Source organism: Gopherus flavomarginatus, chromosome 19 (assembly GCF_025201925.1).
Source record: "Gopherus flavomarginatus isolate rGopFla2 chromosome 19, rGopFla2.mat.asm, whole genome shotgun sequence".
Classification (NCBI taxonomy): domain Eukaryota; kingdom Metazoa; phylum Chordata; order Testudines; family Testudinidae; genus Gopherus; species Gopherus flavomarginatus.
Window position 1 is genome coordinate 9,050,288 of NC_066635.1, and position 25,898 is coordinate 9,076,185.

Here is a 25,898-nt window from a genome sequence, read left to right on the forward strand (position 1 = left end):
TCTAGGTCTCCAAGGTCCCTGGCAAGTTCCCTAATCTCTGGACCATCCCTATCCTTCCTCTAAATGTTTTGTGTTTAAACCAGGAGCTAAAGGCATAATCCTGCTCCCTCTTTAACCCCTTTAAAATTTGCCTTGATTTCAATGGGAGAGTAGGATCCTGTAGCTTTTGAATAGATTTTCAGGTGTCTGCAGTCTGCCTTGTATGACTGGATCTTACATGGTTTGTTTTTTGCAGAGACACTGCTGTAGTTCCAAGCACTGTCTCAGAGCAAAAGAAAACAAAAAACCCACACACAAAACCAACAACAAATTAACATTGAAATAATTTCTAAGATGCAGTTTAAAAGCAAAACGAAAAACAAACAAAAAACCCACCCCAAGTGAAGCATAGGAAAGAGAACATAAAATAACATCCAATTATTTTTAATAAAACTTTTTAATTGACATAGACAATTGCAAGAGTGGCTTAAAAGCCTATTTACACAAATGAACTGTCTGTAATATACAATAATGTCCCTGCTTAACACATTATGAGTGGGAGGATGAACTTAAGAGCATTATACAAATAAATGTGAACATCCATGCGGATCAATACTAGCCCATAAATTGAAGAAATGGTCTGAAGTGCGTTTATATTACATGTGGGTCTGGAAAGGCTGTGTACTCAGACAGCAAGTGAGAGCCAAGATTATATAACCATGTTTTATCAGACAGCTTTAGAACAGTCCTAGCCAGCAGAGAGGTGTGTAAATGCTCCAGCTGGGATTCACTTGGAACAACACCCAGTAGAAATTAATTGGCAATATATTGATTTGGTGGACTAGTAACAGCACTTTGCAGGTCTGTGGTGCCTGCCTGCAGTCTGAGGCTCTCCAAGCATTTAACAAATATTAAGGACATGAGACTCCCAACAACCCTGTGACATACATAAATCTTGTTATCCTGTTTGTGCAGATGGAAAACTTGGGCCACAGGTATGAAGGGTAGTTTCCAAAAGCTCTGTGATGGCCGAACTTGGCTTCCATTGAAGTCAATGAGAGTTTTATCCTAACTTCAGCGGGAGCAGAATTAGGCCAGCAGTGAGGGATTTTGGAAATCTCACCCTAAGTGACTTAGCCAAGGTCACCCAAGGTTTGAAAATCTCATGACTGCTTATGGGCCCGATCTTGCAATTTGCTAAGCAGCTTCATAGACTCTGCAGGATGAAGTTCCAAGGTTCTTATGTTTGCTTATTATCTGAATATTTAAATGTTAGTTCTTGCTAGCTCACTCCATGCTGTTGCCATGCTTCCATTCCTGTGGATTTATCTGTGCTCCCAGCTCCCTGGTTGATGTCTGTCCTGCAAAAGGCCCTCATGAATTGGATTTGATTACCAGTCAGTGCTGCAGGATGGATTATGCTTTGGTGTGTGAGATTCCAAATGGCTGCTATTTATTCCAAATGCAGATTTGCACAAAACAAGCCTTATTCTCAGCACCATCATCTAGAAGTTATGTCTTTGACATGGGAGCCCTAAATTGGAAGGATATTTTGTCCTTTAGCTATGAGGCATTCACAGTTAAACTGAGTAAGGACGGGGCACAAGTCTGGGAAAAACAGTTCTGCCAGCTCCACTAGGGAATACGTCAGTAATAAAACCACAGCCTTTCCGAGCCTCTATTTAAAGAGGCGAGGCTCGCCCCAGAGCAGCTTCGTCAGCCTCCCTGGACATCCTGTGTGATGTGTGCCACCCAACCTGGAGTCAGGGAGATGAGCCAGGACAATCCCACACTCTTCCTCTTGGCTGGTGACTGTTCCACCTCCAGCTTCCGCGGGGACGTTCTAACTAACCAGCTCTATTTTAATATCGAAATCCCAGTTCAGATCTTTAATTTACTGCTAGCCTCCCTAGGACAGTAGCTAAGGTCTCGGTCTCGTACCAGCTATTTCCGCTCTGTCAAAATAAAATATCCTTTAAGCAGGAATAACTGTTTTTTTCCCCTAACATTATTTAAGGGAGGAGAAACAGTCTCATGTGTCATTTGGTTGCTGTGTTGTATTTCTGTCACTAGGATTTCAACCTAGACACACAAATGTATTTGGCATTATAAAGTCTGGTCTCAGCCATCAATAAGTTCATTAGCTTAAAATCTTACTGGAAGTTGTATTGCTATTTGCAATTTTTTTTTAAAGAACAATTAATGGTCGTAACTCCGTTAACCAAGACAAGAAGCTGTATTTGTCTCAAATAGCATTAATTTACTGCTATTCATTTATCAATAGTAAATTCTAATGCCTTTAAATTGTTGTTTTTCTGGACAAGGATGGCTTTATGGCTGAAGCATAGGATTGGGAGTCAGAAGAGCTGGGTTTCATTCACCTGCTGTTTATAACAAATACAACAAATAAATATTTTTGACTGTTTTTAGCTGAATACTCCCCTCCACTGTTCAGATCTGGCCCCTCCAAGGTGGAATGTGATTGTACCTTCTCAAAGTCACTCTTAGAGCAGTTCCCTGTAGCTCCTGTGCAAACTGGGTGGGGCGGGTGAGCTGGAGTTCACCTACTGTTCACCAGCCCAGGAAGTTCCTTGCACTCTGTGTCATCATCTGGGTGTGGGGTACTGAGTGGCAGCCATGACTCCTGGCTTCTGTTTCACTGTGGGACCTGTCAGGTGTCTTTGTGCCTTGGTTTACCTACGTGTAAAACAGGGATAACACTCCTGTCTGTCACGGGAGTTCAATGAGGCTCAGTGTGTTTGTTTGACTCCTGGCATGAAAGGCGCTATGGAAGGGCTGTATATTATCATTGTGACCAGGATGTTGCGTGGGAGCTGATTGAGTTTTGTGTTCTTTTGCTGGAGGGCTGCTGCACGTCAGGAGTGTAACCACATCTGAGTAGCATGCTGCAACAAGTGCACACTGGTTACGTTTGCAGCACCGTCATAGCTGGGATGAAAGACCCCTCCCCGCCCCCCAGATGTTCCTGAGGAGCAGGGGCAAAATCACAAGAAATGGGGTAAAATTTTCCCAAGTGCCCAAGTCCCATATTACCCATAATTCCTATAGTGATACATGCATGTTCAAACGTCCCTCACGGAGCCTGTTTGCTGTAGGCTCTGCTCCATTTTGGGGCTGTTTAAAGTCAGGTGATTAACTCTTTGCACACCAGAGAGACAGTGATTGCACCTTCCCACCTTAGGAGGAAATTATGTTTTATTGAAACAAAGCTGCCCCGTTCTGAGAGAGAGGCAGGCATGTTATTGTGGAGCAATTAGTGCCCTAAAGCCCAGGATAAATGAATTAGTGAAACAGAGGCAAAGTCCTTCCTAGTGTAACTCCATTATGGGGTTAGCTCAGGGCTAGAGTGGCACATCAGCAAATACACCAGGCTAGGAAAGGGTTCAGAAAAGAGCTACAAGAATGATTTGAGGTCTAGGAAAACAGGTGGGCTGAAGTAAATGGCTGAAGCTCAGTCTGCTTAGTTTAGCAAAGAGAAGGTTAAAAGATCTACAGGAGTTAACGCGGGGAAGAGATTTCTGGTAGGACAGACGCTTTAATTCATCCACAACTGGATCCAGTGCTTGGAAGCTGAACACGACACATTCAGGCCTAGGGACATGGTGGAGTCTCCATCACTGGCAATCTGTAAAACCGGACTGGATCTCCCTCTAAGAGATGCTCTAGCTCAGTGGTTCTCAACCTATTTATCACTGTGGGCCCAGCGCCCCCTGTTCAGACACCCCTCCACAGAGTGGGGCCAACAGTGGAGCCCCGGGCACGGGGCCAGGCTGGGTTGGGTGGCAGGGCAGCCCCGACCCTGGACACTGCCCCCTGTTGTGTGGGGCCGGGCGGCAGCCTGGACCCTGCCCCATCAGGCAGTCAGGACTCCAGACCTCTCCACATGGGCCAGGCAGCCTTTAGCACACAGCTGGGTCACATGTTGAGAACCACTGCTCTAACTCAACCAAAGCTCTGATCAAGCATGCAGGCACTTGAGTGGGTATAAAATCCACTAAACTCGTAGAAATCACCCAGGGAAATTCCCTTTCGGACATGGCTTTGTTCTGTTAGAGATGGGTCAGAGCCACAAAGTTCAGAACCAGATCTGAGCCTCCCCAAGCTTTGGGTATGTTTCCTCAACCGTTATGGGATCAAGGCCACCACTGAGTCTGGTGCTGACATAACGAGGGCTCTTCCTCTATCAGGAAGGTCCATTAGCCCTACAAAAAACAGCTGCTACTTGGTTTTGGGGGGAGGAAGGGCATGTGGCTTGACCCCATTCTGCTGCATGGGTGAAACTCTGGAAACCTCATGCCCCCTCCTTTGCATTCTCCTCCTAAGGCATAAAAGGCTCTAGTGCTCTGGGGCAACTTAGAGGGAGGTAGGGTTTAAGGCATCGGTATGGGGTATAGACCTTGGAGCCCACCTGTTAGCCGCCTTTGTGCTTATGATCTTGTTGAGAGCAGGAGTGGGTCAGACGGGACAGAGATCCTCCTTTGTTAACCACCTGCAGACTGGCGCACTAGAATTGCGGTGGTGATAGCAAAGCTCAAAAGCGGCCTTTGCCGCCCGCAGAACAGCTGTGAGTATGGAGCTGGACACGGCTGCCACTGAAAGCCATGGGGTTGTTTTTTCCACTCGCTCTGATGCCACAAGCACTCAGCCTGGATCTGCAGTTGGAAGGAAACCCAGCCACACAGAGAAGGTTGGCAGGTTGGTTATTTCACTTCCCTTGTGTGTGTTTTCCCCTCTTCCTTGCAGTATGTGGTTATCCCGACACGACGCGCGACCGCAGTGGCCTTGCAGAGCTTCACTTCTCACCTACTGGGAGATGCTGGCAGCCCCTACCTGATTGGATTCGTAAGTGCACGCTGTGGGTTTGAGCAGGGGTTTGTGTTTGTATGTGCATGCACATGTGCACTCTGATTTAGTACTCATAACAGGTGCCACATTAAACCACCGTGTGCTTATCTGCAGAACAGGAACTACATGGTCAGCAGCATTGCAAGCTTACACATGTGCACACAGTACATGTGGTGCAATCCTGGCCTGGTGGGACCATTTATGGCGTGGGAGTAGTTCAAACTCTAAGACCATCCCAGTGCAAGCAATCTGTAAAGGGCCCATCACACTGTCTAGGCAAATGCCAACAAGGGAGACAGCAGTGGTTTCTGTGATGTGGACATGAATCCATTGGAAATTAGATACGATGTGCATGTCTTTTTTTCTTTTTTTTTTTTTTAAACTAAACATCTAGTCTCATTAGCCAAAAATCTCTGGGAAGGTGTGGTATTGGGTGGTATTTTACAGTCGCTCTCAGAGGCGTAAATCATTAAACAAATACAACCACCCACACTGCCTGGCATCTTTTATTGATTTATTATTTATTTATATGACAGTAGCACTTAGGACTCTCAGTCATGGGCCGGGACCTCATTGTGCTAGGTGCTGTACAAGTAGAGAACCAAAAGGCAGAGTCTGAAAATTTTCCCCATTAAAAATGTAAGGCCTAAGAAGCTTCACGAAAAGAAACATTTCTGAGTATATTGGACCAAATTCTCTGCTACTACAACTCCACTGCCTTAAGTGCGGCTATGTCATCAGAGACTTGCTCATCAAGGAGGCTTTTGATCTGAAGTGTAAAAGCCGCTATGTTTATTACAAGGCTGGATGCTATTTCTGGGAGTGGGTGCTGGAATTAGTTCTAGAATGTCTCTCTATGAAGAACTCAGGCCTTCGTGGCCTTGCAGGCAATCGGTTGTGTCAACATACTGTCCCTGTCGTAGTTCAGCTGTCTGTAAAATGTCCTATTGATTTTAAAGCCCTCTTACGGTACATATAAGACACTTAGTGGCTATGGCCTAGCGTGCTCCAGTGATCTTTTGTTTTCATGTGCCCCAAGTTCTTTGCAGGGGTCAGAATTGGCTGTTTGTTTAATCTATTCTGGTTCCAAACCTTGAGACCATGGGAGCTGGGGCATTTGGTAATTATGTTCCTTGTTATGTGGTTTCGTATTATCATCCAACTTGCCCAGTGCGTTTCAGTGTTTAAAACTAACTGGCCGGAAGTATGTGTGTGGTTGCTTTTCACGGCTTTTAAAATATTGATAATGTTCATTCAGCTTTATTGTGGTAAAAGGCCCCGTGACTATGTTATGAAGATGCTGTGCGAATGTGTTCGCTTAGGGAAGTGGCTGTAATTTGCGTAAGATGGTTTTACTACTTGCCTAGCACAGGAACCAATTACTGTAAGTGGTGCTGGTGGACGAATGGCAAGCAGGGGAAGGCACCATTACACTTTCCCTTTGGGTGAGAGAGTTTCTATTCCTCGATGGCTATAATTGTCTTTCTAGAGAGCTTTGCAATAACTTGCAGAGTTGACATCAGTCCTGTCAAACAACATAGGGACACCCTGTGCTCTGGTCAGCCCCAGGGAATCCAATGACGTTTCCCCCTTATATAGCACTTGGGAGCCGAAACGCTCTGAAGCACGTTGCAAAGGTGTGATCCCCATTCTATAGGTGGGATGAGAAAGTGAGGCACAGAGCAGTTAACTGGCTTGTCCAAAATTCCCCAGTGGTAGCGTCTGGCATAAAACATGAGCCTCCCAACTCCGGTTCCTGTGCTAGGTTGCATGTTGCAAAGCTAGTAAAGTTGCCTGGGTGTTAATGGAGATTAGTATTTGGTGCATAGTTAACTCCTCACGTGCCAGAGCATGGCAGCGTATTTCCCCAAGCTGCCTTTTTTCTTTCTTCTAACCAGCCATATCTCTGCTGCCTTCTACAGATATATTACTGGGATGAATAAGTGCTTCTGGGTGTGTGTTTGTGTATATGCCTGTTTTCACTGGTGTGGATTTACAGTATTTCCATACATGAAAGGCAGTGTTTCTTGGTATACTTTTCCTCTGACTGAGTCCTCAGATATTTTAATAGTGTTTTCTTCATTGTCAGTTGCTTCCTCTACAGATCCTTTTCCTCCATCACATTGTTGGCTGTACATCTTATTCTCCTCCTGAGTGATTACTCTGTGCATTGCCAAGAGCGTTCTTGTTTGGATGTAAATTTTTTTCTTCTCCTCTTGATTCTATGTGGTCAGTCCAGCAGTGTGCTATACTACTGGTATGACCCACATATTAATGACTTGGATAAGATTCTTCGAGTTTTGTCCTTAGAGTAATTCTTCTTTGTCTTTAATATTCTTTCCTCACTTCTTCTTTGACTTTCTTATGTTGTAACTCCAGCAGTTCCCTGATTCCAAGGTATTTGTAGGCGGCATGCTGCAGGATAGCTTGGATAGTACCTTCGTTAACTTATGATTGTACTAATTTACCCGTCTTTTGAGATGCCAACACATGCTGAGCCAATCCAACCCATAGCTTTAGATCTTCACCCAACCTTCCTACGTGTCACCAATCTCTACATCTCCTTTTGTGATAGATCATCTGTGTATAACACACAACCACAGAGGTGGTTCTTGCTGACAGGAGAAGCACAATTTATCTTGCGGAGCATCCATGTCAGCAGCAGCATTGCTGCCACGAACAGCATGGGTGATAAGGAATCCCCTTGAAAGATTCCTCTTTTAATTTGGAGACCCTCAAGAGCCATTTTTATTGTTCCTGTTGTTGTTAAAGTGACTTCAAACCAACACATCCTGAAGACAGTGTGTGACACCCCCACTGTGCATCGTCAGAATGGGCACTGGGCTTCAGGACCTCACAATCCCACTGCTGCCCCCTCATGTAGACTGTTGGAACAGCTCCCTGTAGTGAGAATGGGTGCTCCCACTGCTGATTTCATTCCAGCCTCCTCCCTGTGAAACCCACAGGCCTGAGACTCTGGGACCCAGGGGTGTATTCATTTTCAAGACAGGAGCTTTGTTTATCTGGTAGGCAGATGACTGCAGTGTCTGCAGAAGACTCATTGCCCTTTTGACCTCTCTTGTCCCAGAACAGAGGGCTGCAGTGACTAGAATGCAGGGCCGGCTCCAGCAGACACCAGTGGAGGAAGCATGTGGCTGGGGCAGCACATGCTAAGGGGCGGCATTCCGTCCATTCTTGGGGCAGCACGGTTCAGTCCGTTACTGCTTTTTTTTTGTTTCTGCAGTTCGGGTGGCCCTGCTAGAATGTAGTGACCTCATAATCAATTGTAGACAAGTCTGAGCTGTTTTCTTGTTCTAAAAGAGCTTTGTGTGGCTCTGAATAGTTCCTGGAAAAATTTTAGCCATAAACCTGTCACTTCTCACCTCCTACCCCTGTCCTAACTCCATTATTTGTGTGGGCTGATAACATGGATCTAATGAGCTACTTAAATAGCAAGAATGCTAATGACTTTCTTTTAACAAGTAGTTAACAGAACAGTGTTAATTATGGCTGGTGCCAAGTTGCACAAATATAGAGCAACACTAGATGGGCACCATAGCTAGGGAGAATCAGAATAAATGCAGCATTTGGGATACTACTTTAATGAAAATTATAATTGGAGCTGTAGGTTTCTCAGGCTTTTTGGCCTGGTTTGAAGTGGCCTCATTGCAGATTGATTTTTGAAGAGCTGTCTGGGTTCATAGCCATGCCCATGAATATTCTTAAATACAAGTGGAAAGTCACTTTGTGGCAGAACTGTGTATGCACAAGGTCTAGAGAACTATTCTGGGGCTTTTCTACACATAATCTGGAATATGATAGAGTACGAATTTAAAGCAGATTAACTTCATGTGTGAATGCTCTGATTCTTGGATAAATGCTTGTTATTCCAGAATAGCTGTTTCTAATTAACTCCCTCTGTGGATGCTCTTATTCTGGAACAAAAGTGCCTAATTCCAAATTAATTTAATCCACTGTGAAAGAGAATTATTCTGGAATTACATTCACACCCTGTTTTAATCTTTGAATTCAAACCCTATCTTAATCTGAATTAATTTCCCAGTGTAGAAAAACCCTAAACATGCCCTATTTCAAATTAGCTTAATCCACTGCATAAAACTAATTGGGAATAAAACAGCTTTATTCCAGAATAAGAACATTCCCACATGGAGTTAATCAGGAATTATTCCAGAAAAATTTCTCATCTAGACCCACCCTTGATGTAAAATCCTAGTGGAGCCAAAGCACAGCCAGTTCTTCTCTCAGAATTAACACTTTACACCTGAGATTTGCCTTTACTAACTACATGGATGTAAAAACTACAGTGTCTCGTCTCCCCCAGGATTGCTGTCTCAGTGTACAGTGCATTGCAGTGAAGACAGCCATTAACAAACAAGAAACTTAGGTCAGCTTATCTGTCTGTCTCCGGGGTGTGACTTTTCAACACTCATGAGTGGTGTTGCTAGGTTGACCTATATTTTAGGAGTAGCCCAGGCCTGAGAGGAGTAGTGCAGTAGCTTCCAAATTGTGCTCTCCAGAGCACTTGCTAGTGATCTGCAGAGAGTTGGCTGCTCACCGGGTGCTGGCTGGCATCCTTGTTTCCATCTGAAAGCACCAGAACTGATGGGAGGGGAGGAGGTGAAATGAAGAACAGAAGTACAGCAGGAGAGGAACTTGAATCCAAAAAGGACCGAACACTTAACATGCTCAAACAGCTAAAAATGGGTGACGTGCCTTCCTAATATCACTTCTCTGTGTGAGCCATTGCAGTCGCGATGAGAGAGAGATCGTGAGATTACAAGTAGAGGGGAGACGTTTGCCAGACAATTTCTCTGTTAAGATGTGGCCAACAGTCTGCAGAAGCTCTGAAACCTCCCCTGCACTAGGACACTTTTCAGTTAGTGTCGGAAGGGCAGTGCATTTTGTGGGTTTTCTTGCTAGCAGAGTGGAATTGAGTTTATAGTGATTTCTGCTTATAATGTATCGGATGCTACTTCCTGAATGCCATTTCCTATTGAGGGCTGATGTATTTGCCATTAGCTTGTACTGATCAGTAATGGGGTGCTTTGTTCTTAAAGATCAGAACAGAAGGAATTTTTCTGATTTTCTTTGGTCTTGTCACCTCACTGTGTATTCCTGAGGGCTACTCAGCTGCTGGTAAAAGGGTGATGGATTGGAAAGTACTGGATAGAGACAATTGTACCATGAGTGAACCTGCCTTGGCATTCAAAATGTGCAGTATAGTTCACTCTGCTCTTGCAAAACGGCAATGTTTGTGTGATTCCTGTCTGCTTGGGGGAATCACTGTGGTGTGGCTTGGGATATAACTATCACTTGGCCATAAGGATAGGTTCTCCCAAGGTGATACAGAGAGGTATAAATTACAGCTCTCTGCACAAGCCGGAGACCCTGTGTTTCTGTGGGGGGGTGTTGCCCTATCTTGCCCTCTTTCAGGAGTTCCACTCTGAGAGAGCAACTGTACTTGCGCCAGGGGCTCTATTGGCTGTGCTGGGTCCCCTACCAGACCCTATGGCAGAGGGGAAGTTGCCACCTCCCCCACAATGGGCTTTCTACTGCTGGATGAACGAGGGTATAAGGATGAATGCAGGGCCGGCCTAAATGGGTCCATGTAGCAGGATTCCTGCTGTACATCTGCCCAGAGAAGCAGTGCTGGGATCGGTTTTCTACGCGCTCAACTTTTCTGTGCAATAACATCAAGTTCAGGAATTCTCTGGCCCAGCTGCGCTTGGGGGCCTTTCTCACTAAGTCTTTCCCCTGCTTTGGGGACACTGCTTGCCAGCTGGTTCCTTTTGTGTTGCGCCCCCCCCCCCTTTTTTTTTCTGCCCATGAACTCAAACGGTCTGAGCTGCTAACAGTCTGTAAGGAGTTAGATCCTTCACTTGAGTTGTCATTTGCCTGGTCTCACTGGATTTGGCATTGCCTGCCCCAGAGATAGGTTGCTGGCTGCTAGGGAGCTGTGGGTGTTCAGCCCCACTGAGGCTCAAACCCTTTATCCCCAGCATCATGCCACTTGTGCAGAAAGTCCCCTTTTGTTCTGCAGGCAACTCAGTTACTCCCTGGTATCCAAACAGGACTGGATTGAAACTACAATTCCCAAAATGCCTGGGTTTGGCTTAGCTCTTGCACCAAGACTGGTGAAAGGTGGGTGTTGACATGGTGGTGGGTCAGTAAGAGAGGAACAGGTGTGGGGAGCCACCTTGATATTTGTGTTAGTTGAAGACTATTTCAGTGTAACAAGCTACATGAGGCTGGAATGTCATTTCATCTAGCAATGCCTAGTGGTTAGCAAATGCACGTGGGAGGTGAAGTCCAAGTTCAAATCCTCTCGGCGCTGCTGATTTGTCATGTGACTTGGACAAGCCGCCTGACCCTGTGGAGGATAATACCAGCCACCATAGAAAAGGGCTCTGGGATTTTCAGGTGAAAGGTACTTCTGAAGTGCAAAGCATTAATTGTTGCTATTACACATTGACAGGGCTGCTTTGATGACAGTTGGGTATGCCAGGGAATAATAGCTACAAATTGAGGTCCCTGTCTCCTGGCCACACACAGGCACAGTTGCCAACTTTCATGTGGTAAATAAGCACCCCGACTTTCACAATAAGCCCAAAATCAGGCTATTCTCATTTCAAAACAAGGCCAAAATGTGCCAATCCCTAAGAACCCCAACACTGTGGGATTAGATCCCCCTGGTGTGCACTCGGGGGCTGTGGTGGGCCCGCTGTGCACCCTAGACTCTCTCCCCACATTGCTCCTGCTTGCTGGAGGCCAATCAAAAAAAAAAAAAAAAAAAAAGAGAAACAAGCAGCCCAACGATCTACAACTAGCAACTCAAAAGCCAATTAAGCCAAAAACAAGCCCAATTTCTGTGGTTTTTTCCCCCATGGGTTTGGCATGTCTGCACACAGGCTGCATTGTGTTGTCTGCTAACTTCCTGAGCATTTATGCTCTTTACATTCTTGCCTTGTAGTTTTGCTTTACAGACCAACAACCACGGCATTTGCGTTTCAGTCCAAGGACCAGTCTTTACAATAACCTCCCATATGACAACTCTTCTGATATCCCATCCGCAAACTAAGCATTGATCAGCTGAAAAAAACCTCTCCTTTAGAGGACAGCAAAAGCCTCCCTCTGCTACATCCCAGACACTTAAATCTCCTCCTTTCTCGGATGAGAAACGGGGGACAGGAGTTTGGCTAAAGAGGCTTCGGCCTGGGCTACATCTAAAACGTAGGCTGACCTAGTGACATTGCTCAGAGCTATGAAAAATTTCACACCCTGTGCCACGTAGTTAGGGTGACCTAACCCCCACTAGACATCACTAGGTTGATGGAATAATTCTTCCATTGACCTAGGTCCTGCCTCTTGGAGAGGTGGATTAACTGCATCAATTGACGAACTCTTTCTGTCAGTGTAGGAAGCATCTGACTATAGACACATCCTTAGATTTTGAATTTAAATCTTTGTGGATGCAGCTTTTTCACTTCTGGCTGGGGGCAGATTTCCATTCCTGGGGAGAAATCCCTTTCCACTTCTGGGATGGCTTGGATACTATAGTTACTGAAACATTTCCCCATCTACTTCTGGTAGCTCCCTCCTTAAAGATGTTCCTCTTGCTGTTCTACGCTGAGACAGGTTTCATTATCAGCATCTGGCCGCATGCCTGTCTCTATATTTCTTGGCATGGGCTTCTCCATAGTAGACCCCAATCTGAGCGGTGGTAGGAATAGTAAGACATTGAGACCAGTGCTGCTGCTTCATTCATAGAGAGGGTGTCTAACTACAAGACCTTTAGAGCACTTTGTGCTACAGTTTCAATGAAGTCCCCATATGTCCCATATTTCTATGACCTTTTGTTTTGAATTCTCTCATCTGCTGAGGTGCTTCTTATAATGGCTCTTACCTGCTGCCTCGCCACTTTCGGCTTCAGGGCTGTGAGTTGGGGATTCCCTCCGGGTATAGGATTTTCTCCCACTTGAATTAGTTGTTATCTTTAAATTTCAGACTTAAATGTCACTTATGGCTGTTGGTTTGTGCTTTTAGCCAGCTGCTCTTGTCACAGAGAAACTTGTTTCATTAGGTGAAGCTAGTTTTTTGAGGGGAAGGAGGAGGAGGGAATTTTCCTTGCACAACCTTTGTCCATTCCTAGAATTGAAAAGTTGTTTTTTAGAAATCTGTATATGTTCAGATAGTTTGTTCAGACCCAAGAGTCTGGTGGGTCTCAGTGCAGGCTTCAGCAGGGATCTGCAGTACACAAACCTTGCTGTATTTGGCACTAATGCAGTATCAGCAAAAAACTAAATAAAAATAAAGTCACAGATTGACTGGGCACTGAGAATTCCACCCATTTCCAGCGGATTATCATTGTTACAACTATTGCCATCTTGGAAGCTGATTTGTTCACTAGATCATTGACCAGCTAATACTAAGAGATGATTGATGTTTTGCCTATAGAAATAAGTTACCTTACTGTAAATGTAAAACTACATTTTAGCACCCACACTTTCCAGAAGATTGGAATAAATAACGCCACTCTAAGTTGTATTTCTCTCACCCCAGATGCATGCACATTGTCATATAATTATGCCATTTCATTGCTGAATGTTGTGTTGAAAACTAGAATGCTGTTGCCCCAGTAACGCAGCTGAGTGCTTCTGCCCTTGGAACTCCAGTGTTATCAGTACTAACAGCTGATAATGCAGCCTGCTAATTCAGCAGACATCAGTGTTACTCAGAAAAAAAGACCCTAGGCATGGTTCAGTGACAAAGGCATTCAACCAGGTCTGTTGCCCTCAGGGCATAGTCCTAGTGCACTGGCTCTGTGGTTACAGGTACACTAACAAATGAGTGCTCTGTGGCAAGGAATGTCTCAGTTGTGAGCAGAAATTTCTGCCGTCCCCTAGGCCACACAAAGGGTTAAGGTGAGATACCCCAACGTTTATAGACAGAGACAAACAACTGGGATAAACATCTTACATTCCACTTTACATGTTCCATGACAGCTGTTTACCGTCTCTTGTTCCGGATATCTCGGACAAAACATCCATATTCATTCTTTTGTCAAGCCATCTTATCTCATACTAGATTGGGATGTATCTGTACTAGCTGGCATATATTTATGTACATATCTAGTACCTAGTAAACCAGCAACAACTTTGTCAAGTTCATGTACCAGATGCTTATCTGCCTTAATTCATGGCCTGACTTTGGTTTGTAGCCTCTGGTTCAGGCCTGAGATCTTGCACCAGGGCCAGTGTTCCAGACTCTCTCTCTCTTACACTGAAGTCATGCCACTTCTTTGGTAGGAGCCAGCTGCTTAGATTAGAAGCTGTTTGGGCAAGGCTTTTTGTTCAGTGTTTGTGCAGCACCTAGCACAATGTGTCCTTGTTCCATGACTGGGGCCCCCTAGGCACTACTGCAAGACAAATAACGGGCACATAAAATAACAGAAGGAGAGAGGATGGGTCCCTATTCACAGAAGCGTGCACAATGTCCATGATGATGCATCCGACGAAGTGGGTATTCATCCATGAAAGCTCATGCTCCAAAACGTCTGTTAGTCTATAAGGTGCCACAGGATTCTTTGCTGCTTTTAATGTCCATGAAAAGCTGATAGGACCATAGCTTTGACGTTGTCTGAAAGCCACCCCTGACACACATCGAATTCCTTGCAACTTAACTCTGTATGTGTATATGCTGCTGGAGGATAGATAATGGGCAGGTATAGCCAGGAATCACTGCAGGGTTATACTTCCCCATGTGGCATTGCAGAGAATCACTAACAGCCTTGGTTAGCCCATAGGTTAGCTCAGGGGTCAGCACCCTTTCAGAAGCACTGTGTCGAGTCTTCATTTATTCACTCTAATTAAAGGTTTCGTATGCCGGTCATACAGTTTAATGTTTTTAGAAGGTCTCTTTCTATAAGTCTATAATATATAACTAAACTATTGTTGTATGTAAAGTAAATAAGGTTTTTTAAATGTTTAAGAAGTTTCATTTAAAATTAAATTAAAATGCAGACCCCCCCCGGACCAGTGGCCAGGACCCAGGCAGTGAGAGTGCCACTGAAAATCAACTCACGTGCCGCGTTTAGCAACCATGCCATAGGTTGCCTACCCCTGGGTTAGCTGTTCACTCATCCAGATGCCAAAGCAGGGGCTGGGGGAAGGAACATGGGAATAATGAAGCAGGCCAAGAGAGATAAGGAAAAGAGAGCTCTTAGCGCATCCCTCTCTGCAAATGTCCCAAGGACTCCTGAGCAGAGAATAATGGTGTGCACAGAGGAGGTGTCTTAAAGCATCCAGAGGACATAAGATATGTAACAAACAGAACTTCCAAGCCCACATGTTCAGGCAGTTAAGGAAATATTCCCTCGCCTGTAACGATGATAAATCACTTTCTGCGTCATGCCATGCCTGGAGTTGTGGGTAACGTTGTTGGGTTTTTTTGCCCCTCTCTCATAGATCTCAGATCTGATACAACAAAGCACAAAGGAGTCCCCGCTCTGGGAGTTCCTGAGTCTGGGCTATGCGCTCATGCTCTGCCCATTTGTCGTCGTCCTTGGAGGGATGTTTTTCCTGGCCACGGCCCTCTTCTTTCTAAACGACCGCACCAAAGCTGAACAACAGTGAGTAGCCAGACAACTAGGAATGGGGGAGGGAGGGGAGCACGTTATCTCATACCACAGTTAGGTTTGGAGTGTTTTACCAAGCCCTTCCAGGTAAAGGATGCAGCAGAGCACATGATACCACATGAGGCCCTGGGAATTGGTTATGCTAGTTTTGCATCCTTTATAAGTTTTTGCTTCCAGGGGTTCTCAGCCATGGGCTGCAACACTCTGGGGCTAACACCTGATTTTAGACTGCAGCCTCCTTTTGATCTTTTATTGCGTGGGTGTGTTCAGGGGGCACTAGAATCCTGTCCATTTGGATTAAGATGGAGCATTGTATGCTGGGAGCTGTACTCTCCCAGGGCCACCTCTCCACATTAAAGCAGAGGATGAACACGAGCCACATTGTAGATTTCAGTGGTTAACTTTTAGCTTATGGCTACACAACTGGGCCACCTTTGCACTACTCGGTATGTGAAATAGTCAAAAGGAGCAATGGAGAAAATTAAAAACATTGTGTCCGGGGTGGTGGGGGGGAGAGATATACATATATAGAAATCCCGAGTTGTTATGTGAAAGAGTCTTTCCCAGTTCCTCATTACAGCTTACAAAAAAAAAGCTACGTGTTTTTCAGTAAGGAAACCGATTCAGATCACTTCCCAGTTGACAACTACAGTAACTCAGAAGACGCTTCCACATGACACACACAGTTTTGGGGTTAGTCTCTTTCTTGTAATCCTTGCACAAAAATATGACTATCTGTGTGTTATGTTCATGTTGAGAATACTGGCAGTGCCCGAGAGTGGCCTTTGTGTTGCTGTTGCTTTAGAAGGAGGTGACATTATTTGCCCTGACAGAGGCCCCATCTGCATTAAGGAAACTTGCAGCGGTGCAGCCACACTGATGTAGATCCGTTGCCCGAATGCAGCCTACCTCGATATGGTTCAGGATGCTGCTGCTCTGATGCCAGCTCCAGTGCTGCACATCTGCATTTGGGGCTGTGCCAGTGTAGTAACACTGCTATTGTTACACCAGCTCAAAACTCCTCAATGCAGAGCGGTCCAGAGCCTTAACAGGACCCAGCGTGTGTGTGTGTCTGCAGGCCAGGCTCAGGGGAGGGAGAAGAAACCCTGTTGTAGTTTTAAAAAGCCACGTGTGCCGGCATTACGGGATATGAGAAATCTAAGAGCAGAGTGAAGTGCTGGGAGTACCTGGCTGTGTGAATACATGTGAATGGCTAGAAGCACTTTCTTGCTCACAAACAGTTGATAATTGAGTATGGGCTGTGCACAGGGCCAGCTGGATCTCTGTGGTTCTGCCATTCCTTTTCCTTCTCATTCGTCCCTGGGGATCGTGGGCCCTTTGTGCTAGGCGCTGGGCAGACATGCAGTCAAAAGGCCCCCAGAGGCTCACAATCTGGGTTATGTCAAGATGCACCAAGTGGATGAACCAGCTAATGGGTGGGGTGAGAAGACAGGGTGACAGTGAGCCAAGATGTCATACATTAAGCAAAGGTCTCTGTTGCTTAGCCCCCAAACCATTTCTTATACATCACCAATAATTGTGGGAAGGGACCTGTTTACAAGTTGTCTTCTAACCAGTGTGCAACCTGCTTCCAAGTGGTAGCCTGGACAGGACCCTGTCATGTCCCTTGTAATTGAATTACAGCCTTGCACAGAGACTTTAACCTGGCTTTGGGGATGTGGTTTTGTCCACCCTGCACTGCCCCTTTTAGTGGTGTGTTACCCTGTCCCCTGATTCTGTTAGTGTCATAAAGCAGATGGTGCCTAGCCGTGAGTCAATGTGGAAATGGTTGTGGGGATGCAGTGAGGTGAACGGATGCTTCTAATACAGCAGTAGGAACTCAGGCTGGCTTTCGTTGCCAGAGGGGCCAGAGAGTCCAGGGTTATAACTAGATTTAATAACAGCATGTAACATGGCCAGTTATAAGTTTAAAGAAATCTCATTCTTCAGGGTGGTTGGTAGCAATGTGAATCTTAGCGTGTGGACCTCATCTCTGTTGGGAGAGCAGCCAGTAGTGCTGAGCAACCTTCTCTGCACTTAGTTCAGTATGATGCATCGTCCTTAGCTGTGCATGTGAATGAATAGCACCTGCATTAGACAATTGAAGTGTGGGAGAAACAGCTTTCAGGCAATGGCGACTCTGAAGCGCCAGGCCAGGCCAGACCCCTTTGTGGCTGGTGAATTCTCTGCAGTGTCTGGCTACTGTTATGGTTCTGGAAGAGCCCTTATTTGGTCCAAGAAAGGAGGATGCTCCTCAGCTTGTATTGAAAATCCCCATGCTGTTAGTTGACCTCATCTAGGTGCCAGTGTACAGTGATATTTTCCCCGACCCTTTTACAGCGCAGCCCTGCAGCATGCAAGAGCCGTTGGCTGGGGTGACTTGATATATGCAAACCAAATCTTAAGGGACGGGAGCCCCCAAGCATTCATTTCCCCAGCAATAAATATAAATCACTTGTATCTAGATGGTTCTCTCCACCCTGAGCAGAGCCCTCCCGTATGCTGCTCACGTCCAGAGCCACCCAGTTTCCTTCCCCTCAATCATTCCATTTAGCAAAGCAACAAACGCAGGCCTCCAACCTATTTTTATTTCTGTCTCCTCTTCAGCATCCTTCCCCTTCCCATTCTCTGTCTGAGTGGCAGCTGGCTGTGTATTACTGGTATTTGGCTAGTGCTCCTTCGTGCGCGATTGCTGAGTGGCTCAGATAGAATACAGATAGAACAGTTATTATAAATCATGATCGGCAAAGCAGCTTCTCTGCCTTTCAGTCTGCTGGGTTTTTCAATGTGCCCGTTAACGGTTATTCCCTTGTTAAAAATACTCTACTGTTCTACAGTCATGCTCCAGGACCGTGTTGCTTTCTGCAATGTTTTGGATCATTACTGAGGAATACTGCTGTATTTGTAATAAGTATTAGTAAGCTTTGAGTTCTGATCCTCTGAGTCACCGCCAGGCCACACCACCTCTTCCCTCCTCCCGCTCACCATCTAGGGTGGGCATGCTGTCAGTTGTCAGCCTGTTCCTGATTTGCTCAGCAGCATAGATTCCCAGGCAGGTCCCATTGGAACAGGTGCATTTGAGGGGTGGGGGAGGAGCAGGGGGCTTGGGTGTGGCTGAACACACAGTGATGATAAGGTCGAGTGCCTTGGGATTAGGATCTCCAGCTACCACCTGTATCCGTGCTCCCTGGCTGGTGGAAACAGGCAGTCTGTACATGGCATTCTGCATCTTTAGCTAGACTAGTTTCCTTGCCTGGCCGATCCCCACTTCCACCCACCCATTATAGGCTGGGCACAGAGCGCTGCTCTTTCAGGAATCTCTGTTCTCCTCTACCAAGGATCCCGCCGATCAGTCATCAGGACTCCCAGATGTGCCCTGCCAAGTGAAACTGATTAACCTGCAGGAATCGAAAGCCCCAGTGTCATGCCGGAGATTAAACCCATTCATCACAGGTAGGGTCAGGTCACAAAGGCTGGAGGTCACAGCCTGACTAATGAATAAATATGGGGGCCAAGAGGTGTAATTCTGTGGCCTGGAGTTGCCCTCTGCTGAGGGAGAAGGGAGAGATGGATCTCTCTTATCTCTCGTTGCCAGGCTAAAAGACAGTTCAAGGTTCATGGCTTGTGCTTGGGTATTTGCTTAGGAAAAATTTCCTCATCCAGGCAGCACAAGCTGTAAATAGAGCAGCCCCCTCTGAGCCCTTTTGAAAAGCTGCAGTGCAGTTCCAGCCACACTTCCTTTTTAGAAGAGAGAATGTAAAAATGAAACCTGTCAATCCCTGCAGTGTCTTTATACTCCTCTTGTCACCACGGCAGCTCCTGGCCTATTTTGCGGATTACCTTTTTAGCAAGTTAAATGCAGTGGATGAAGCTTCCTCCCCACACTGTGAAGACGACTCAGAAAATCTCATTCTAAGAGCAATATAATGAGCCTTCTCCTTTCAGATGAGATTGTTCTCAAATACTGGGTCTTTCACACATATAACAGGGCCTTGGAAATATATCAACTGCAAGAGGTTTTCAGTAGATTTAGGAATGACACAAGAGGAGAACAATCTAGACATCATTTAGTTCATAATGTAACCTAATTACTTTTGGTGTGTTTTCATAGATACATAAAATATAAACCCCCGCCGCCCCCCTAAAAAAGTGATATGAGAGAGGGATGTCTATAGAGGTCTTGGCTATGTGTATTGTCTCAATCCTTTTTGTAAGAACAGGAGCATTAGTTTTGGGCCTTGGTTGCATTCAGACGTGGGTAGGTACATAGTTCACCTGAAACTTCTCCTGTTGCACTTGAATAAGATGTCATTTCCTGTTTTGTGGTGCCGTGGTGTACTGTTAAAACAGCTGTTGTTGTATTGCTCTCTGGAGATGGCAGCAGGTTATTTGTGGGTGGACTGATCCTCCTAAAATATCCCTACCTAAGGTATAAAGGTGTTGTGAGGCTTAATTAATGTACCTGACGTCTGATATTCTTTCAGCGGTGTGTACAAGTACAGTATTATGACTGCCTGGCTGAGTACACACAGCAACAGAGTGTAAATCTAGTGATGTGGGTTTCACTCTTAGCTCTGCCATTGCCTTTCTGCAGGACTCTGGGGTAAGTCAGTTCAAGCCTTATTTTCTGACATGCAGAACATCTGCAGCTCCATGGACTTCACTTTTTATTGAGTGCTCAGCACTTCTGAAAATCACATCCTTAGCCTGCCTGCATCTCAGCTTCCCCATCTGTAAAACAGATAACCCCTGGAAAATAAGTATTTGCCCACGTGGAAGAAATGCATTACGTTGGTGCTTAATAGACGTAATATAGCTTCATCCTTAATTAGGGAGAATCTACCCTCTTCATAACACAAACAGAATAAGGGCCATTGCCCACGTTACTAGGAATGCTGGGGTACAGAGTCCTTCCAGTACATGGCCTTATGCCAGTCAATACATAAACTCTCATCACCACTTTGCATTCACTGGAAGTCTCTTTCATATGGTTCGTGCTGATCTATTATACATCTAGAGATTGATCCTCCCTTGGGAAGAGCCAGCTATTCTGCCTCCTCCGTGACACAGGACCAGAGGAATTGCCAAATTGGATCAGACCTGTGGTCCAGCTAGCCCAGTATCCCATCTCCAGCAGTGGCCAGTTCCAGATGCTTCAGAGGAAGATGAAAGGACCCCACAATAAGCAGTTGTGGCATAATCTGCTGCTCAGGAAGGTCTCCTTCTAATTCCTGGTGTAAGCCCCAAAGCATGAGGTTTTACATCCCTTCCCATGCTTTTTTAGCATTAACTATTATAATGCTGGATATTCTTCTTATCCATATAATCCGCCAGTCCCTCTTTGAATCTTGTATGATACATGCAAAGTCAGTTTTTTACAAGATGCATGACAATGCGGATCAGGCAGCAGGATGCAGCTGTAGTGCATATCCTCAATGCAGCCATAAGGAATTGTCCAGATGCAGCTGGCTTAAACAAGAGTGTAGGTATTTAACTAGCTAGCACTGAGAGAATTTCAAAGAGACTTGTGAGGGTAAATAATTCACCTGTTAGCTCATATTTTCAATAAAGGATAAGGCCACCTGAAAGGCTCCCTTTTTCTCTCCCTGAAATATTTGCAATGAAAAATTAAATATTTAAAAAAAAAAAAATCCCTGCAGCTCTTAACACCTTTGATGGAGTGCAGAAACTGCAGATGAGTAACCATGATTTACGTATCATTTAAATGTGATTAGTCCAGACACTTACTAGGAGGAAGCTATTGCTTTTTTACACTACTGCTCAGGTGATGCAAGACACAAAAAGAAGACTGCCTAATTAGCATGCAACTTTATATCTTCCTAATGTGTTAAGTTTACAAACTGCTGACTCCTTTGTAGCAAAGAGAAGAACAATCCATTTCAGACCCTCTTTTCTTTACGTTAGACTTGTTTTAGCCTTTTCTGGGGACAGGTACAAAATCATCTCACAATTCCCACATTGCAGCAATTATTTTGGTTGAAGGTGCCTGACATCCTTGTTGCTTTTTAGTTTCTTTTATGTAGGAATTTAGTTAAAGACAGAAGAGACACATCAGATATTGTCATGTTCTGCCAGGGCAGCATATAGACTCCCCAACAGAGGATGTATGCAATATTTAGCTGATATCTACATTTTGTTTTATTAATAATACATGTTAGTGAGCCTTGCCCATTTACATAAGGGAAAAATGTTTTTTCTGCCAATTAATGTAAGACAAACTCATAAAGAATTCTCCTTGGTGATGAAGCTAGTTACCCACTTTAGAGGGATGTGATGTGCTCAGTGCTGGTTGTAGGTTGAGATTTTTCAAAGCTGACTTGGTGATTTAAACCCACACAACTCCTTTAAAGGGATCTTGGAGGATCAGTTCACCCACAGTCAGACACATGCTCATAAGCAGCTGTATGTCAACAGTGCACAGCACAGCATTGAAATCCCCCAAAGAATGGAACTTGTGTGGCTAAATCCTAGTGAGCTTTGCAGATCTCAAGCGTAGTCCCTACCCAAGTAAAGTTAGGCTGTGATATTCTGAAAAGCCTATTGGAATTAGGAGTCCAAACCCACTGGAATTCAGTAGAAACTGAGCACCTAACTCCTCTGGGTTCCACACACTCTAAAATAGAGCTGATCTCACATGGCACTATAACATGCTCCCCCAACCTAGACAGGATGCACTCCCGACCCTGGAGAGCTTACAGTCTTAGTAAGATAAGACAACCAAAGGGGAAGATGCAGGGCCACAATTCAGGATCCTGGAGGATTACTGATGGAAAGGAAGATTGCATGAAGAGGAAAGGTTTGAAAGCAGGAGAGAGCCAAGCAGTGTGTGCCGGGGGCAGAACAGGATTAGCAGGCACAAGGCTGAGGGTAGGGAACGGATACCAAAGGGAGTGGAAGAGCTGGAGGATTGGAATGCTCTGTATGGAATGTAGGGGAGACGGGAGTAGAGATGAAGGGGGGTTATTAGTCTCTGCCATCAATGTAAAAAGCCAGCTTTTCTCCCATTGCTTTAAACCATTTACCTAGCCATGATTCTGAAAGGCGAAGGAAGCTGACAGATTCAGAAACGTGACCATTTGGAATTAGGGGAGATGGGAACAGTAACTTGCTCACTGCAGTATGCTTTTCCCACCGGACAGATAAGAAAAGACTGTCTTTTGTCAAAAAAGTATCATCTTGTTTTACTGCTGTGATCGACCTGATTTCCTGCAAGTTATTTTGGAAGGCATCCAAGCCTGGTTTGGTTCCCTCCAGCATTATTTGGTTTCAGACATGGTGGGTCCAGTAGTGAAGCCCTTATGGAGGTAAATGTCCTGTGGCGTTTGAAATGCACCACTCAAGCTAATCAGCAGGTGGTGGGAGCTTTGCTTGAGTAAGGCCTGAGAGACTGGGGCAGTTGGCACTGGCAATTATAACTGCATCCTAACACGGGCAGGACTTTGACTCTCCAAGCCCATCAATTCCATGTAAAGACTAGTCACCCAAATGTCCTCTCCTGCAGCGGGGAATGTGACTACCTGATGCAGCTGAGAAAAGAAAACTCCATAGGATGCTCCTAGTCAATTGTGTGATGCGCTGCGGAGGAGAGAGAGTATTTTTCTGAGCTTGAATTGAGAGGAAGGGGAGACGAGAGGCCCTGGAGCCCTCATCCTGGCTCTGCCACTAACTCCTCTCTCTGGCCTTAAGGAAGTCAAAGTTCTCCATACAAATCTGCCATCTGTAAAACAGGGATAAAGAGCATTTTGCCTGCCTCCCAAGCATTAAGTATTTGTGTTTGCAAAGAGCTATGTAACTGTTGAGCGCTGTTAATCCTGATCTCTCCCAATAGATTATATACACTGCAGTATCATTGCAGAGGGACAGTTCTTGGCATACATAGGGGTTATAATGGATTTTGTATCTAGCTGGAAGATCGTAATGATTTAAGTGTGTATTAGGACAGTTTCTTTGCTAATGTTGCACTGGCACAGATATGAAATCCTATCAGATCACAGGGAGGTGGTTAGCATAGTGGAACAGGAGGCTGCCTTCCAGTCCACGGCCTTCTTGACACAAGGAACCAGAAGAGCAAATTATGGAAAACCTCAGCCTTGCTGTTCCATTTCCTGATGCTGTCATGGGATGAATATGCCACCATAGACCCTAAATACTTTGCCAAAGGAAGGTAACATTTGTTCATATAAAGAATGACATGTTTATGATTAAGGCAAGAGTATAATAGTGGGCTAATTTATACCTGGCATAACTGATATCAGTGGACATGCATGCACTTACACCTGTTCTGAATCAGGACAGTAGACTTTAAATGCACAGTAAGGCAGACTCTACTGAGTTGTGAGGCTGGGTTATAGGGTACTGTATTGTCCCCACTAACAATGTCTGGAGGTGTGACCCAGACTGCACCCACTAGTGAAATGAGGCCACAGCTGTTTCCTTGTGTCTCCCAGTGCTGGATCAAAGACTGCCGTAAGCACTGGACTTCAGTCCAGTGTAAGTGATTTCTAACATCCTAGTCAGATCCTGATCAGACTGTTAGGCTGAAGGAAGGGGTGCATTCAGTCAGGCACTCAGGCCTCTCTACATGCTATTAGATCAGACAATAACAACAGATGTTACCAGGTTAGCTGGCTGTCCTTACCTGCACCCTCTGGACTATACAGGAGAGAAATATCATGGATGAGGTACATTCCTACCCAAATTGCATCAAAAAGTGGAATCTTTAATTATCTGCAGAGTCAGATGGGAACCAGAGTTTAATGTTGCATCCACAGGACACCTCTTCCTCACTTCCACTCAGAACAAAAATCGTCATCCTCCCATACTGCAATTCATTGATCAGGATGAGCCCATGTCAAGCTTGGCACTAGAACTGTTGGCTGTGAGGCCAGAATGCTTCCACTGGAGCTGTACTGTCACCAAGGTAGAATTGTCCATGCACAGAGAAACTTTTTGTCAGCAGGTTTTGAAGGATTTAGAGATTTTCAGCTTCAATAGCACTTTCTAAAGGTTCACATTAGCCTGCTGCCCCAGAGGAGTATGACAGGTTTATCTTTGAAGTTTATTTCCTTCCAGGTCCTTGACACCTAATGAGTGCTGTTAACCATTCATCTTCAAAACCATTCGGCTGCTGCCTGAAAAATAGAATGGAAAGTTATGGATTCTTTCCCGCCCAATTCCAGTCTTATCCCTCTCTTAAGATCTCTGTAGCAAAGGAACATAGACAGCTGGCTTGCATTTCTCCCTCTAAGTAAATATGCTTAGTACCTGAATTAAATATTGCAGCTGGAAAACTTGAATGGAGTCTGTGCAGCTTTTAGGGACAAAGTTGAATGAAGAGGGAAAATACTACTGTACGTGGTTACTGAAGCCATTCAATAAAGCCACTGACGTATAGGAAGAAATAGTGGATTTAAGCCAATTTATTTCTTAGGGCAGCTGGCAGAGCACGTGACATCACCAGAATGAAGCTCAGCTCAGACTGTCGTCTCGCCAAAGGGCTGTGCTCTTGTGAGATGGGCTACAGAAATTCACCTCCGTGCCGAGGGCGAGCAGGAGCTCTGTGCATTACTGACCTCCCACTTCAGCTTCCTCTTTGGAGGGCTGAAGTACGTCTAGCCCTTGTGCTGCCCATCTGCACAGAGGTGAATTTCATGGGTAAGCAGTAGTGAGAGTTAAATGGAATAACAATTGCCACCCCAAACCAAGCTATAGCCAGCTCCACTTATTCATTAACATTTTTAAGCAGTCTAACTGTTAGTGTCTTTTCCCTTGGCAAATTGACCTTTGCTGCATCATACAGATCCTGCTCCTAAGAGGCTAGAAAAATCTGTCGTGATGCATCAGGAAATTGTTACTGGATGGAATATTTTTAGCTGTGCACTAACTCTTCATATCCTCCCCCTGCAAATCATTGGGCTCCTCTCTCTGTTGCTGTATCATCACTGTTCACCTTCCCTGCATTCTCGCCTGGATGCAGTTTTACATGGGCATTGCATTCAATGTACCAGGTCACCAGGAGCTTTGAAATCGAAGCACTGACCTTCTGTAGTGAGGTACACCACCATGCATGGTATTACCCTTCTCTGCACTGCTTGAGTATCTACACTGTATGGACCAAACTCCCAAAGTGCACTGGGGTCGGTGTAAAGCCAGGCAGGGGCTCTCTGGAAGCAGCCTTTGCTTTGGTGATTCTCAAGTCCTGGTCAGGCAGCCACATACTGCACTTATATGGCCCCTGTTGCCATAGTTTGAGGTCCTCACCATTTTGAATGGGGTTGACTCACAGCACCTTGTGAGGTAAAGAAGTGCCCTTTGACCCATTTTGCAGATGGGAAATTGAGGCACAGAGACACAGTGATTTGCTCATTATACAGGGAGT

At 45.2% G+C, this 25,898-nt stretch overlaps 1 protein-coding gene across 1 annotated transcript in view; it reads left to right on the forward strand.

The window, feature by feature from the left end:
- Nucleotides 1-25,898, forward strand: part of LOC127037560 (sphingosine-1-phosphate transporter SPNS2-like) — a 155,833-nt gene that overhangs the window by 119,098 nt on the left and 10,837 nt on the right. The window contains exons 10-11 of the mRNA XM_050929461.1: nucleotides 4,744-4,842; nucleotides 15,330-15,493. Coding sequence (XP_050785418.1) covers nucleotides 4,744-4,842; nucleotides 15,330-15,493 — 263 coding nt within the window. The remainder of the gene's footprint in view (nucleotides 1-4,743; nucleotides 4,843-15,329; nucleotides 15,494-25,898) is intronic.